The sequence below is a fragment of the Lepidochelys kempii genome, chromosome 3 (genome assembly GCF_965140285.1).
Source record: "Lepidochelys kempii isolate rLepKem1 chromosome 3, rLepKem1.hap1, whole genome shotgun sequence".
NCBI lineage: Eukaryota > Metazoa > Chordata > Testudines > Cheloniidae > Lepidochelys > Lepidochelys kempii.
Window position 1 is genome coordinate 196,480,386 of NC_136382.1, and position 16,962 is coordinate 196,497,347.

A 16,962-nucleotide genomic window follows, 5' to 3' on the forward strand; every position below is an offset into this window, starting at 1 on the left:
TCTTGAAAATGAGCATTTAACTCCTGGCCCCTCAAGTGGGAGGTGCACAACAACGCACTCCTAGTGCAGGGCTTGTCTGGATTGTGGCTAACATGCATCTGCCATGCCGTCCTTCCATCTTCCCTGCCCATTCTTTCTCATGAGCTGGCAGAAGATTTAAACTGGCAAGATTCCTGCTCTCTGAAGCTCTTGAAGGTGAGGATTGTTTTCAGTTTCAGCAGCTGGCTCACATGACTACAGCCAGCAGGGACAGGGGAGGAATATTATGACATGTGCTAGCTTGCCTACCTTACCAGTAAACCCAGTCCCTTTGGTTGTTTGGTACCTAATAGAGCCGAGGATCTGGGATCTTAACATTACTGCTACTCTCCTCTTGGGTGAAAACACTGAAGGACCTCTTAAAACAGAAAATATGGAACAGCTAGGGGACAGGAGTATAGGTCATTAGTTGTAGCCTTGTTAGCATTGCTTTTTAGGGGTATGTGTCAGAGTCTCAAGGCTTGACTACCCCATAAATAAAAATGATCACTGGCTTTAAGTGTGTAAATCTGAAAGAATGAGCAAGTCATTCTAATGGCAGTGTTCTGGAGCTTGGCAGTGTGGTGTTAAGTGCGTTTAACAAAAATTGATATGGTCTAGAAATCACGGACTGAATGTTGGGTGACAGGCTCCTCTTCACGAAACAGTCAGCATGGTCCAGTGGACAGGGTACTAGACTGGGGCCCAGAGCCCTCGGTTCTCTTGCTGGCTTTGTAGTTGATCTGCTGTGACTGCAAACCATTTCATGCCTCTGTGTCCCCTCCTTCTCTTGTTTAGATTGAGAGCAGTTTGGGGCAGGAGCCTGTCTCTTACTACATGTGTGTACAGTGTCTAGAGCAGTGGGGCCCTGGTCTCAGTTGGGCTCTGGAGGCACTGGTGTGACACAGTTGTGTTAGTTGTAGAGGTGCAGGTGGAAGACAAGCAGAGGTACTGTATTAGTGAAAATAATATAGTCCCCTAAGATGCCATGGCTCTCTTTGAACCTGTACTTTTTGTTGCCGTTTGGAAGCAGCAATAAAAGCTCTGAGCCTGCTCTGGCGAGGTGCTGAGCACGATCGAGGCTGGAAATGCTGAGCAACTTGCAGGATTGCAACCCATGATACTTGGGCTGAACAGCCACAGGTTTAGCTTGCATGTTTTCTATGAATTTTCCACTTCACAGATACATACAATACAATACACCCATTTCTAAACCATTCAAGTCGTCACTTGGAGCCCATTCCTGCCAATATTCCCATATATAGTACTCATTACCTAAGTAGTCCAATTAGCCTTAGTGGTAATGAATCTTTGGTAGGCCATGTTTGCAGAATTGGGCCCTTTGTCTCCAAGACTTATTTCTCATCTACAATTAAACTGTTGGCATTCCTTTCCCTCAGGACTTGACAGGGAACGCCAATGTTTCTCTTTCAAGCAGTGGCCAAGCAGAGTTCTCCAAATTCACACCTACTGCAAGCAGATGTAACTCCTTTTAGTTCAGCAACGTTTATAAATTAATAATAATCTTGGCTAATTCATCCATAGACCTCAAAGCTCTTTACTAATTAGAGTAAGTATCATGATCACCTTTTCCGAGAGGGGGGGCACTCTGGGGCCTAAACCTGCTTAACCAGGCCTAGACTTGGAACCTACCCTTGGCCATGAAACTACAGATCAAGCTTTACTGAGGACAGTATTGCAGCTAGGACGTTGCTTTGAAAATCACAGTACGATCTTTCCTTCTGGGTGGGGGAATGTAAGAATTTTGTTCCCTTGCAGCAAAATCTCCTTTCAATAGCTTGTTTCTCAGATATCAGCTGTGCTCAAGGAAAGGTACCACTCATCCTATTCACTCCCGGTACTTTTCCTCTTTCCTGAGGAGGAGTCCGTACTGTCAGCGACTGACAGTTCGGCTGTATTTTTACCTGTTCTTTGCCACGTGCTGTACTTGGTTTTCAGCAGCTTTCGTCTTTCCTTGTGTCAGAATTATGTGTTCTTGAAGGACTTGCTTGTTTTTTTTTTTTTCAACTATTTGTACCGGAATGAGAAGTGGTGCATACATCATAGACAGAATTATTTCCTGTTACCTGAGGAGAGCGAGGGGGAGAGGAGGCTCGTATAAGGCATGGCATATGCACATTTAACTGTCATGGCAATCATTCTCTCCCTGAAATAGAACTGAGAGGTGTAACGTAAGCCAGCTAAAAATAATGAGCAAAAAGCAGCAATTAAAATTAATCAAGACAAATGGATCGGGTGGGGGGGATGCTGCTTTGATCCCTGTTTGATTTGAATTGCCCTGTTTGATTATAAAATGTAAAGTGCCAATGATTCTATAATGCAAGCTGCCGGTGGATCAATAACAGCTTTTAGCTGATGACATCTGAAGGCCTAGCAGCATAGGAGGCAGCCAAGAACGTTTTCCTTTTGACCATTTTCTAAAAACAAGTGACCAATGTTGTCTTTATTACCAGTATGAGGTGAAAGCTCCTGTTCCTTCAGCCTGCTTCAGGAATATTTGTAAGCAGATGGCAAAGATGCATGAAGCTATATGTGATCTCCTCCCTGAGGAGCAAACGCAGGTGAGCATTTTAAGTTGTTTTGTAGCTATTGTAACACTTCCATCATAAACCACACGTCGTTACCAGTACTTGGGACACTTCTGCTTTCCACAGACAAAAAAAAAATATCGAGTGAATATAGTCGTGTTGTGAACAACAAATAGGATTGCAAATACCATTGCAGTGAGTTCAGTTCGAATCGAATCTTTTTTCTCTTTTGGGGGGGGGGGGTCTTTTTCACAATAATTGCTCAGCTCTAGTTCCCCAGGGCAAGACGGAGCTGACTCACTTCCCTTTTGAATCAATCTTGTGCTTAATATCTAGATGTAGATATCCTAAATACAGGAGTTAGGGGGGAAATTCTACACAAGGGCAATAACTTGGCTATTGTGGGTGGTCATGTTGAGAATCTCCCAGAATTAATTATTACTGAAATCTACACTAGAACAGCCATTTTATGTGTCTGTAATGCAATTCAAATTTAAGTACAGCACTGGATTATTCATGTCACTAAATCTGCTATGAGCCCAATCTTTTCTAGGTGTGCTCGTTATAATGTTAGGCTACAGTCAGTGCTTTTATAGATGGCCAGGAAGGACCATTCTGTCACCTAATGCATTGGATTGCAGTCTACCTCCTATGTCAGTAAGAATTGTGCTAAAAAACCCATAGCTGATAACTGATCTTTTTGTTTTATGTAAGGGTTACAGTACAAGAAAGAGAGTTTATTATTTTAGAGCACCTACAAGTGTGCTGGGTGCCTGCCAGACAGAGAAGACAGGTCCCCGTCCCAAAGAGTTTACAATGTCAATACTGGGCTTGATAGACAAGAGAGAACAGACCGTCCAACAGAAGTAGAGAGGGTACGGAGGGAAAGATGCATTATAAAAAACGCTAGTTTAGGCATGCACCCATCCTAGAGGTTCAAATGGTTGTACTTCATTAGTGTTAGTGCACTCCTAATTTTTTTGCTGGCCGTGCTACAGAAGAGAGTTTTGGGGAAATATGATATGAATGAAGTGAAGTTCCTTATTCTGATGCTATGACACACAGGTTACTGGGTTTTATGGTTTGTTCTAGATGTTGTTTTTAAGAATTAATGCAAGCTACAAACTTCATTTGAAGAGGCAGCTGGCCCACCTAAATGTAGTCAATGATGGAGGACCTCAGAATGGGTATGTATGGACACTTGTTTTAATACGAATTTCCGCAGTAGCGACAATGCTTAGTTCTCTCATAAATCCACCTGCTGTAATCAAAACGCCACTATGCACCGTGTTTAGAATGCAAGATCTATTTGGGGCCCTGTCCTGCTTAAAAGGTGCAACTTAAACAGGGCTCTGCTTTTAGAGAAAATAGGGGAGGGAGAGGGAACGTAGTCTGTTGAGTAAAGAAAAGTATTGGGAGGCAATAAATCTGGGTAATATTCCTTGCGCCATCACAGGTTTGAGAGACCTTGGATGTGTTGTTTTATCTGCCTGTGCCCATTTTCCAGTGGTGACAATCGTTACTTCCCTCACATGTCACGTGACGCTTAAAGCACCTTGGAAACATGAGTTAATTCAGATGCGGGGCCGGAAGGTGCTAACTATTATCAAGAAGTAGTGTTTTATCTGTCTACAGGGAGCTCCCCGACAGGAAATGTTTTTAAAGCAGAACCAGCAGTAGGGCATTTTTCTCCATAAAGAATTCTGATTCTTTTTAAACAGAGCCTATTCCAACAGGTCTCACGTACTGCTTTTTTTCCCTCCCCCAAATACATTGATAGGAATTACCATACCGGATTAGATCAGTGATAGTTCTGCTGCCGGGTCTCCTATCTGACAGTGGCCAGCACCAGGTACTTCACAGAAAAGTGCAAACAACCTCCTCGTGGACAATTATTGAATAATCTACCTATAGTGGAAGTTTCTCCCTAACTCCTCTTACAAGATTCCTCTTGAAACTTGAGGGTTTATTCTCCTCTTTCTTTAACCAGTCCAATGAATTGAGGACGTTTTTGTTACCCATATAAATATTTAATTCCTTGGCTTCAGTGAGATGTAGTTGCAGTGAATTCCATAGGCTAATTATGCTTTGTGTAAAGTATTTCATTAGATTGCTTTTTCAACTTTGTTACTTTTTAATTTCATCGAATGTCCCTTTGTTCTGATATGATAACAGGATTAATAGGAGTGCTGTTCGTCGTCACCAACCAGTTTTTTATGTTGTACACCACTCTTATGTCCCCACTTATTCATCTCCTTTCCATAAATTAAACAATCCCATAGGAAGAGTGGGAACTTTTTCCATGCCTGACACCAAACCCTTTCCATTTCTGCCAGTGCCACTCAGTAGTCAAGGCTTAATTGTCTTCCAGGTGAGGGTGTACCACTAATTTATTGACTAGCATTTTATCAACATTCTCTCTCTCATCCTTTATGCATCTTAAAATTGTGGTTGATGATTGCTACTACTCACTAGAGCTGGCCAAAACGCGGGGATTTCAGCTCGCCTGGAGTTTTGGTATTTTTGAATTTGCTTTTGTTCTGATTTGGAATGAAAGCAGATTTACCAAAATTTTCCAGCCTCTCAGCAATGCCTGAATATTTTGTTTCAGAAACACCGGAATATGGTGTCCCTGAAACTAAGTGTGAAACTTACTTACATTCCTGTTCACTGAACAGCAGCTGTAACATTAATAGCTGTAGGCAGTGCTCCCACCATAGAGTGAAAACCCTGCCAGAGCTCCAGCTGTACAGAAAGGAAACCTGCCTGTGTTCTGGTGAAGGTTTGGTCAAATCTATTACAGATCTGGTGAAACATTTTGGTTCAGTGAATTTCTGACTAGCTCTTACTGCTCACACAGATGCCAACATCTCATCCTCTGTGGCTATAGTTACTTTAGAACTCAGAAATGCGTATGAGTAGGTTCATTAATGCCCACTGACTTTCACCTGCCACATGCACTTACCTTTGATAGGTCTTCCTGAAGTTCATAATCAGTCTGTCTGCTCTAATTTTTACCTACAAATTTTTCCAAGTCACTTATCGTACATTTTAAAATCCAGTTCTACTGTGAATGTTTGGACACCCCACTATTAATTTTACCATTTATTCTTGTATCTTGGCCAGTTTCTAACTCATGACAGGACTACAATCCAGTTGACCCCAATTAGTTCCCATGGTAGCTGCTTATGAGAAATTATATCAAATGCTTTTTGAAGTCTAAATTGTCAAGGTGTTCTGCTTTGTCCATTTTGTTGATGTGCTTAAAGAACAGATGAGGGAAGCATGATTTTTCCTTATTATATCAAGCTCCTCTAGGGACTTCAATTCAGCGAGTTAATATTGCACATTACTGTAAGAGTCAGGATTTTTAGGCTGGGATTATCAAAGGGGCCTAAAGGGAGTTAATGTCCAATTTCCTTTGAGTTATCTGACCCTAGATCTATCTTAAACTGGGTAGAAAAGGAAAATGGAACCAGACATCTACCTAGACAAAGATATTAGTAACTTTGTTGGTAAGTAGTGTAACATTACTCCTGTCACATAGGCAAATATTAACCCCTTTTATCCCAGTTCAGAATTGCATAATGGAGAGGCATTAAGTTACCTCAACCTAGCTCAAGACCACAGCAATGGGCTGTGTTTGAACTGATGTGCTCAAATCAGATCCTGTTTCAACTAGTGCTTTAGTATCAGAATTGTAACAAAAATCTATTTCACTACAGATTGGTTACAGCAGATGTCGCTTTTTACACTGGAAACCTTCAAGCTTTGAGAGGCCTTAAAAATCTGGACCTAAACATGGCTGAGATCTGGGATCAGAAGAGGTGATAATCTACTGGAAAGAGTCAGTTGGTTCTGACCACCAGATGTCTTGCTTTCAAGAAGCTTGAGGTGAATACTTATGAGTGGAGTCCATGAGAGGATGCTATTGATATTTGGGGGAACTAGATTCAGAGTGAGCTGCAGGGAGTGAGTGACCTTTTGAGTGTCCTTCAGCAAGAAACAAGGGATCAGCTGTCTGTGCAATTTTTTTTTTCATTCTCTCTGGAAACAGACTCAGGTTTCTTTGGACCAAATCCAAACACACACACACAGCTGTAACACAGCTGTAGTTGTCTAGAATGCTCTGTATATCTTTATATTAAATAAGATGCTTTACATTTCCTCTAGTGCAATGAAAGTCACATGGTGTCCCACCTTATTTAATGATGGTATAATATAAAATCTTGCAGTTGAACTCTGTAGAAAATGTTTTTCTCTATGAAACTGCGGTTCTAAAATTTATTTTTTTACAGATCTTTATAAGAAATAAATGGCTCAGTTGCTTGCATGGAGGGAGCAGATGTTTCAGGGTATTTCTTCCAGCTAGGCTCTGTACTGACACCAGAAGATACAATTTTAGTAAACAGTATGTTCATTTAAGCCATTATCTACTGGATAGATTTTAAAATAATCAGTAGTGCTGATAGATACTTCAAACTGATACCAAACCAGTGATTTAGCTCTGCCACAGAGTTTGTGGCCTCTACCCATCCCCCTCCCACAATTTTAATAAAGGTGTAACGGAGTGCATCTATTAAGGAGGGTGGGGTAAAAAGAGTAGAATAAAAAGTTCTAGTGTTACGCTACTGCAGTAGCTGGGAGAGGTGATGGCTGAAACTAGTTTAGGCTGATCGAATGAAGACTCTCTAATACTACCTTTTAAGTCTGGAAGCTGCCAGTACTAAGTAAAAGTGCCTGTGTATTTCACCTCCACAACTTTTTACCTAAACATAGTCTGAGTGCCTAACCTTGTAATGATTACATATGATGGAGTGGTCTACAGTGTTTGTGTGCCTATCTGTTAGCATAACAGATGTCAATCAAAATAAAGCTATAAAAATCATCCTTGTTTTTAAAGACCAACTTTTTTAATGATACATTTCAGTCTTATACTAAACATATAAAATAAGTTGCTTACAGGTAAATACTATAGAATTGAAAGAATGATCATCAGGACAGGGAACTGATCCTTATGTAGGACACCACCATTGAACAACATGTGATTTTTCCCTTTTACTACAAAGAAGGGCAGATTAAGGATGCACCAGAAAACATACACCCAGATGTATTTTTTTTTAAAAAATTAGATTTGGGTACATTTACAACAGTTTATTCCAGCTTGAGCACAAGATCATAATGACCACCTTACCTCCCAATGTTTGTTAAGCTATACTGTCATATCACAAATGTATTCCTAACTATTAACTTATGTGGTGTGAAGTGACTAGGTTAAGTATGGTTTGTGAACACAAACAATTTCTAACATCTTATTTCACTTAGTAACAGTAGTGAAACGTTTAAATTTGATCATACCTGTCATTGACACTTCATAAAAAAATTACATGAAGGAGCTATCTGTTGCTTCACAGCTTTATTTTTGCAGTTACAAGCAATTCAAAACTATTGACTATCAGAGGCAAGCCTCTTAACTTCTTATAGAGAAGTTATGTCCATCTTGTCTCAAGACAAACAGTATTGCACTTTAAGGTTATATTATCTGAGTTACAGAATCCTTTAAAAGACTAAAGCATTACTTCGGCACATCCTTTGCACTGTGTTTAGTTAAAAAGGGAAGCACAGAAAGCTATTTAAAATTAATACTGCAGGGTACAGTGACAAAGCATAGGCCTTGTGTGCCACTTATTTTAATGCCTACAGGTTCTTCCATCATAAGGTTGTTTTAGCAGGATCTACAAACTGAACATTGACTCAGTGGTCAAGGATCCTAAGATTGCCAGATACAATTTTGTTCTCTAATACTGCTCCAGGCGGGATGTCAATCCGGTCACCGTGATTTGCAATGATGATAACTGTTCCCTAGATAGAAAAAGGCACATTAAGGTCCATTTAAAAACATACCATAAGCATCTGTAAGAAAGCAAGGCTTCTCATGTTAACTGTGCAACAAAACAGCTAGCCGCCTTCCTAAACTGTGTTATGCTGGGCTGTCATACACATCTTATTTTCTCAGACAACAGAGTAGGAGAGTAAGCTTAGTTTTTTAAATTTTGTCTAACACAGATAGTAAAACCTTTTCACTAACTATGCAATTGTTTGGTGAGCAGAATTTCACTCCCATTTAAGTGCTATTATGGGCAGAGTTATCCTTATTCAAAGGACCTGCTTCCTGTGTGTATTCTGAGTCATACCTGCCTACTTAAGGGTTGACCAAATTTTCTGCTTATTCCGTGTCACACCCCAGAGTGTGCTGAACTCACACCTCCTGATTAGAATATAAGTTCTACTTCCACAATTGTTTACTGCTAATACATGGGCAGAAAAACAGTGAGTTTGAGGTTTTAAAACATACTGCAAGTATGCTCACTTGTGGAAATCAGAGAGAAATCTAGAACCTGATGACTAGAGGGGAGAGAAAGACTGGTCCAGCAGTTAGGGCACTAGCATGAGTCTTGGGAGACCTAGGTTCATCTCTCCCAGACTTCCCATAAGCTCTTGGGTTAAGTCTCTGTGCCTCTGTACTCCATCTTACAGATGGAAGTTATATAGTGCTCCTCTACCTCAGAGATGTTGTGAAATACTTATACTAGAGTAAGGGGAAAGTAGATAAGTGGCTTAGCTGCTTAGTTTGCAAAACACTTTGTAGATAAAAATGCTAACCACTAGTTGTTTCAATTTGAGTTTTTTCTAAATGCTACAGTAACTCCACGTTTAACGTTGCAGTGATGTTCCTGAAAATGCGACTTTAAACGAAGCTATGTTAAGCGAATCCAATTTCCCCATAAGAATTAATGTAAATGGGGGGGTTTGGTGAAAAAAATTTCCCTGGAACCTACGTGTGTGTGTGTGTGTGTGTGTGTGTGTCTCTCTCTCTCTCTATATATATATCTATATCTATATATATACACACACACACACACACAGTATAAGTTTTAAACAAACAATTTAATACTATATACAGCAATGATGATTGTGAAGCTTGGTTGAGGTGGTGAAGTCAGTGGGTGGGATATTTCCCAGGGAATGCCTTACTGGCTAAATGATGAACTAGCACTTGGCTGAGCCCTCAAGGGTTAACACGTTGTTAATGTTGCCTCACACTCTACAAGGCAGAACAAATGGAGGGAGGGGAGACAGCATGGCAGACAGAGAGAGACACCCAGTGTGAGAGAGAGATGCGTATCGCCCCTTTAAGTATGCTGACCGCACTTTAAGTACATTGCCTTTTTAAGTAGATCAGCAAGTTGAGAGAGCCACTGCTGCCAGAAAGCTCCCTCCTTCCTGAGTACTGTCATGTGTCCCCCCTTCTCTATGGAGATGGGGTAAGTGGTGGGCAGGAGCGGGGGAAGGGGGACACCTTGACATTAGCACCCCTTTCTCTCCCCCCCCCACTGCACAGCAAGCAGGAGGCTCCTGGGAGCAGCTCCAAGGCAGAGGGCAGGAGCAGCACATGCCAGTGGGGGGAGGGACACCTGAACTGCTGGCAAATTGGTAGCCTGCTGGGTGGCTGCTGCACAGGGAACTTAGGAGAGCTAATAGCGGGGCTGCCGGTCCACGCTGGTTCCAAGCTCCAACGGGTCACTTTTTCTGCAACCAGTGGACAAGCAGGCAGCTGCCAAACAACATTATAAGGGAGCATTGCACAACTTTAAACGAGCCATGTTCTCTAATTAATCCACAACGTAACACCGAAACAACGTTAACGAGGATGACTTTAAGTAAGGAGTTAGTGTACTTATATTAGTACCTTGACACCTTCATACATTAACCTCTGCAGTCACTGGACCAGTTTCTAACTCAAAATATGAATGGTTGACAGTCAAATTTTCCATGAGATACTTTATGCATGCATATGGTTTTGTGATAAAATTTAGATGGGCTCAACTCTTCTAGTTTGTTAGAATGGCATACATAAAATTTTATCATGTTATGCAAGTCAACCTCATTGGCATACACACCTTTAATGCAACGTTCTTGCCAAATGTAACATCACCCGAAACCGTGAGATGATCCAGTTCAAGCATATCTGGTATACTTTCAAACCTCGTCAGGTAATCTTGAACCTTTCCAAAAAACAAAAACAGCAATAGTTTAGAGGATGCATTTGCTTATGTATTTTTTCCCCAAAACTAAGGGTTTAATGCTAGAAAAAAGCACTGAAAGTACTTAAAAAAGTTATGAAAGGATGAAACAAAAGCAAAATCTGTTCTTGAATCTACATCACACAGCGCCATAAGTCACCAACTATCCCCATGATAGCAGTGAGAGCTAGTTTCAACATAAAGTTATGGGAAACTAATTATGGACAAAAGTAACAGTAATACACGCTGTCTAGAAATTAGGCAGTTTAAAGAAAACCTGAACTTTAGAATGGACAAGACACTATTCTCATCTTTACTATCCCCAAGTAAAGAGGATAAGGAAGTGTGAGATAGCTATTACAATGCTGTGAATATTCAGATGTTTTTAAGATGTGTGCCTGCAAGACTGCAACTATTTAATGACTCAAGGGAGCAGTCATAATTTGCACAGTTGGAAGTAATTACAGTAACTGTCCTTGTAACCTAGTCTCCTCTTAGTGGTATGTTAATGTATGAAGGGCATCAGTCTTTTCTTGAGAAAAATATGCAACTATGAGGGTTTACCTTGGTGAAAGAGCTTCCCAGTTTGACGAGAGGCACAGTTGGAAATTCACGTTTCTCACTCATAGTTAAGGATCCAGCATTAAGGCTATACAGGTTGGACATCACAAGCAAAAGATCTGATGTGGTCTTGACAGGTAGAAAACGACTACGAGGTACATTTATCCCCAAAGAATTCTCAAAACTTTTAACAGCAGCACCAACTGCAGTCTCCAGTTGAATAACATTTAAACCTCCATCCAAAGTCTGAAAAAGAAAGTTGTAGCATGAACATGACCCAACAGACAAATACGTGTTCACCATCAAATAGTCAGAAGCAAGAACATTGTTTTAAAAGGGGACAGTTATGCAGAATATGAAGACATTCAGGAAACAAAGGTGAAGTTGGAGAAGTCAGCACAGTTGGACACCTCTGCACAGTCTGCTGTTTTCCCTCTGAAGTCCTGCCATGAGCTTACCTTTGGATTAACGATGATCTCCATATCAATAGCATTTTCCTCTTGCAGTCGTTTAATTGCAAGCAAAGAAATCCACAAGTTGTTTGTATTGAATATTTTGAATTTTGACACAGACTTGAATTCATCAACATGTGCTTTTGGAACCTGAGCTATTTCTACCAGTCTCAGTTTGTTATCATATTGTGTGAGTGTACCACCCTGCAAAGGCAGAACAGATCTAAGTACTATAACACATGTAACAGCATGCTATACATATATATATTCTTTATAATAACATGCAATATATATCTTCTTAAAACACACTGTGAAGTGAGGTGCAGTTGGAAGTGTTTTGCCTATCACATTCTAATACCAAATCTTATATAAAACTTGTTTAACTTGTGGTAGAAACTGACTGGAACACTAGCATTGTTAATGCCAGTTTCTGATACTGGAAAACACTAAGTTTTTTTATGGTGCATTTAAATAGTGGAAAAAATTTTCAAAAGCATCTAAGTGACTTAGATGCCTAAATCACCTAGGCACTTATGGAAAGTTTTAGTTAATTTAAAAGTCACCTTTAGCTTGTGATGGATAATTAAACAATGGAAAATTCTATAAGGTTACATGTCAGGATCTAAATTAAACCTTTTCACAAAAGGAAATTCAAAAGTTGTGGTTGAAATATAAGATACTCCAGCTGACTGTGTACTGTAGGCTATGTGGCACTTACTACAGTATCAGTTAACTTTCCCCATTAGACTTCAAAGGATAAAAGGCCCTGATCTTACATTACATTTCCTTCCTTTTATGGGTTGAATCAGATCCTTTACAATAATATCAAATGAATGGGGCACTAGCAGTATTTTTCATGGTTAAAAAACATGGGCCAAGACCCTTACAGGTGGTGGTACAAATCACTGTGTGTTAAAAATGCTTACAGCATGTACCATTGTTCTGGATTAAATTTTGGCCAACAATTGGTCAGAGACCCCAACTTCACCACCTGAAACTGGTGAGGGCAGGATGCTGGGTCAAGACTGCCAGAAATTTACGCTCTAGAGCATTATATATTGTATTTTTAAAATACAGAAGTGGGTTAGGCCGTCCTGAACCAGCAAGAGATGCTATTACTGTAGCACGGTGGTTCTCAGCTTCTTCCACATTAAGAGTCCTCTAAGATATTGCTATATGGGAAGGGAAGGGTGTCATGACCCCCAGGCTGAAAACCCAGGTGGCCTATACAATAGGCTGCACTGTCTAGTAGTTCAAGCCCAGAACATGTATTTATTTGTAATACTTGCATATGAGTGACCAAAACAGCATGCTATACTGCACTCCATGCCACAAAACCTGCTGACTTTACATTTCTTTTTCAGGTTAGATCTACAGCTGACTGTTGGGTTGTGGTATATAAGCCTTAAAGATATTTGAAGTGATATTTAACATCTGCTTGAAACTACTGATTCAAAAGAAAATGAGACTAAAATTTTACAAAGACAGTGAGTGGATGAATCGATTTGAACAAATACATTTTTACCTTAACATCTGCCCTGGTTTTATTTGTGACCTCCATGACAAATTCACAGCATTTTCCATTTGGTGGATTCATAAGATGGTTAAGAATGTAAAGATCCACAGTTGCTCCTAAGTTATCTATATTGGACACAAAAATGTACTCTTTCCCCTCTCCTATCAGTGTGTCAAGCAGACCAGAGTTATAGAAACTGGAGTAGATATCACCGTGACCTGGAGGATACCACGCCTCAGTATTCTCTCCTGAATAAGATACGTCCTTGGCTATTGGCAGTAGAGACTCTTTATTAATTCTAGGATACCTGCAAAATGACAATTATTAGATTTCTGATACAGATCTTAGTGCAGTAATAATGCAGTCACAGGGGATACTCCACACTTGATGTGGCTTTAAAATTATTACTTCTTAGGCCAGTTAATCAGATACACAGAAACGGGAGGAGATTGTCTACGTTCATACTTGGATATTGGGGCAGAAACTGCAAGTTAATATTTAATTAAGTATGTACTTAAATGAATCATCCCTTTGGAGCCAGAGGTAATGCAAATTTCTTCTTCCACAAGGGTTCAGAACATGTTATGTGCAGTCACAGGAGCCACAGGAATTCACTTTTTAAAAAAGCAGGACCCTCCAGAATTTCACATGACCAATTCAGGGCAAACTTTGTTGGTGGTCAGCCTACAAATTACTCCATACCTACTTCTGACAGTCCCAACCTTGGGTTTCACAGCCAAGACAGTTCAGAAGTCAAACCCCATGTTCCTGCGTTCCACTGCAAGTCTGAACTTGAAACACAGATTTCTTCCACCCATTTATTTTTTAGTTATTAATTTTATCTGGCTGTTCTTGGGCCTTCTCACTTTTTAAACTTCCAGTTTTAATCCTAAAAACTAACAAAAATATTTAATATGCACAACAAGGAAGAGCTTTGCTTGTTTCTTTTACCCCAAACAGAAGAAAACAATCTCTGATACCTGCTTTGATTAAAAGTATATATTTTCACACGACTGTGACTGTACTTCTGCAAGATTTTCTTTGTGTCTTCATCAGTGTTAAAGGAGTTCATTAGAACAAGAGGAACATCTGTGTTGTAGGTTTTGTTTAGATGCTGGGGAGAAAAAAAGATCATATTCAGCAAGAGTTACAGGGTTTTATTTCTGCCACCTAAACGATGAGACTTTAGATACTATTTGTAGACTGTGTCAAACAATGGTTATGAAAAAAATCTCTTAAAAAGACATCTACACAAATGTAACAGTTAACTAAAGACAAACTTCATAGCTACAAAGCATTTATGATGAAACAACAACAACGATTGAAGGCCTAAATTAAACGTGCATGTGTGCGTGCACACATACAAATCATTCAGAGCTAACACAACAATTCTGTTCTTAACTCTTCAGTTCTAACTGGACAGTGCAGCAGGGTAGGCTAATGCATACAAGATGTGCTACTAAATGGTTATGTTGAAGGGACTCTTAGCTTTCTTTGAATTTCAGACGTACATACACCCAGAAAACCGTTTGTCCTTCTGCACGATATTGTATCCCAATAGGCAATTTGAAGGTTTTACAATCCACTCTGTATTTAGGATTCTTTATAAAGATCAATGGTAGATCTTTAAGCTAGAGCTTCTTTAAGCTGAAGCCACAGATGTCTGTTAAAGTCATGGAATCTGACCTCGGGACTAAATCCTATCCTTAATAATAGTCTAATGTACACAGAGCACACAGTATAAAGTATTAAAAAATTCAGAACCCAAAATGAAGTGGCTCCTCCCTTAACTACATGAAGGGTGAAAATGGGCATTATTCTACTGCAGTAAGATGTGACTCAAATCAGCTTCATTGGGACTGTTCTAGAAAGAAGAATATTCACTCCAGATTTCGTTTGAGGCACTCACTTGTGTAATTTTTAACTGCTGATACATTCAAAAAGGTGTGGGCACATTCTCGGTGTCTTTAACCCTACTCTATGTGTTAAGATCTATTAAAATAATCTTTAAAGGGGAAAAAAATGATTAAAAGACAAGTTTTGTAATATGCTCCTTCCCATGGATCTCCAAGAACTTCTGTTAAGTGCAGCTTTCATGTCAGCAATGGAGCAGCTATTAAGAATTTACATTTCCAAACCTCTGTGTGTGTGTGTGAGAGAGAGAGATGGGGACCAAAAAGTGGGCGCATTAACCTCCACATCAACAATCAAAGATCCTCAAAAGAGAATACCTGAAGCACCCTCTTGGATATCACACAATGCAAGAATCGGGCACGAGACTAAATCTTTGTATGGGACTGCAGCTCATCTTCCTAGCCCTTGGGGAAAGTACCACCAGACACACCAATATATGTACTCCAAACTAAAATACTTCAGTAAGCACCTAAAACTAGAATGAACTGCATGAGGAAATTAGGGCAAGCCAATTTCCTACCCTTTCATGCCCATCTTAATTATCTACTGTAAGAACAACTAACTAAGTAGCACTGTAAATGTAAAGAGGTAAATCCATAACAGCCAAAATACCCTCCCAAAACCTGTAGCTGCAATTTTTCATTTGCTTTTTGGAGGAATGAATGCCAATCACTTCTAAAATCTGGACTTTACTCAGAAGAGAGTATATTTGGAATGATGCTAAAAACATTTGGTGTGGCAAGAGGGAGGGTTAAAACAAAGCTTTGAAAGCTACTCTTGGGACTCGCATTTGGGGAAAAAAATCAAAAGTTTACCTGGGATTTTGCTGCTTAAGGCCCTGCTAAATTATGCATTTTGATCTATGGTACTTTAGAAGTACTAGCACTGTCTGGGTTTGCATGCATACTGATTTAACTTTGTCCAGAATGGCATGAACCAGCGGTTCTCAAACTTTAGCACCTGAGGACCCCCATTTTGATTTAAAAATTTTCAGGGACCCCTAACACACACCCGCTCAGCCCCAGGCCCAGCGCCCACTATACCCCTTCCCCCAAGGCCCCACCCCCTGCTCACTCCATCTCCCCTCCCTCCATCACTCACTCTCCCCTACCCTCACTCATTTTCACCAGGCTGGGGTATGGGTGCAAGCTCTGGGAGGGAGTTTGCATGTGGGAGGGAGTTCCAGGAGTTGTGCGGAGCCAAGGGCAGGCAGGGAGCCTTAGGCCCGACGGACTTTTAGCACCTAAAATCTCCCAGTTTGGCTTCAGTAGTCTCTGGGAGGAGTTGATCAGTGAGGTCCGCAGATCCCAGTTTTGAGAAATGCTGGTGTGGACAAAAGAATTCAATTATTTACGGTTCTCCACACATTCCATCCACATAGCATATGCAATACTTTATTTTTATCCACTCTTTTCAGTGCAATTCTCTGCATCCCAGCGCATGGGGTTCTTCCATTTCCCCGCCTGTCTTCTTTTGGGAAGCTTCCATCATAGTCACCATCTAAGGACCATATGGGATTCCCTTCCATCTCTGACAGGTTTCAGAGTAACAGCCGTGTTAGTCTGTATTCGCAAAAAGAAAAGGAGTACTTGTGGCACCTTAGAGACTAACCAATTTATTTGAGCATAAGCTTTCGTGAGCTACAGCTCACTTCATCGGATGCATACTGTGGAAACTGCAGCAGACTTTATATATACACAGAGAATATGAAACAATACCTCCTCCCACCCCACTGTCCTGCTGGTAATAGCTTATCTAGATATTGTTTCATATTCTCTGAATCCGATGAAGTGAGCTGTAGCTCACGAAAGCTTATGCTCAAATAAATTAGTTAGTCTCTAAGGTGCCACAAGTACTCCTTTTCTCCT

At 40.3% G+C, this 16,962-nt stretch overlaps 2 protein-coding genes across 16 annotated transcripts in view; one reads left to right on the top strand and one right to left on the bottom strand.

The window, feature by feature from the left end:
- VPS54 (VPS54 subunit of GARP complex) overlaps nucleotides 1-16,962 on the top strand; it is a 107,899-nt gene that overhangs the window by 69,539 nt on the left and 21,398 nt on the right. For 10 of the 12 annotated variants that reach the window (XM_073339519.2, XM_073339520.2, XM_073339522.2 and 7 more), the window contains 3 exons: nucleotides 2,493-2,600; nucleotides 3,660-3,754; nucleotides 6,293-16,674. In XM_073339519.2, the coding sequence (XP_073195620.1) occupies nucleotides 2,493-2,600; nucleotides 3,660-3,754; nucleotides 6,293-6,398 (309 nt within the window). In that variant the 3' untranslated portion in view covers nucleotides 6,399-16,674. Of the gene's footprint in view, nucleotides 1-2,492; nucleotides 2,601-3,659; nucleotides 3,755-6,292; nucleotides 16,675-16,962 lie in introns of those variants that run through there. The other 2 variants (XR_012158322.2, XR_012158323.2) reach the window with 2 other exon arrangements.
- Nucleotides 7,459-16,962, bottom strand: part of UGP2 (UDP-glucose pyrophosphorylase 2) — a 40,410-nt gene continuing 30,906 nt past the window's right edge. For 3 of the 4 annotated variants that reach the window (XM_073339527.2, XM_073339525.2, XM_073339524.2), the window contains exons 5-10: nucleotides 14,161-14,294; nucleotides 13,190-13,487; nucleotides 11,671-11,868; nucleotides 11,216-11,458; nucleotides 10,529-10,633; nucleotides 7,459-8,429 (exon numbers count right to left, since the gene is read on the bottom strand). In XM_073339527.2, coding sequence (XP_073195628.1) covers nucleotides 8,322-8,429; nucleotides 10,529-10,633; nucleotides 11,216-11,458; nucleotides 11,671-11,868; nucleotides 13,190-13,487; nucleotides 14,161-14,294 — 1,086 coding nt within the window. In that variant the 3' untranslated portion in view covers nucleotides 7,459-8,321. The remainder of the gene's footprint in view (nucleotides 8,430-10,528; nucleotides 10,634-11,215; nucleotides 11,459-11,670; nucleotides 11,869-13,189; nucleotides 13,488-14,160; nucleotides 14,295-16,962) is intronic. The other variant, XM_073339526.2, reaches the window with a different exon arrangement.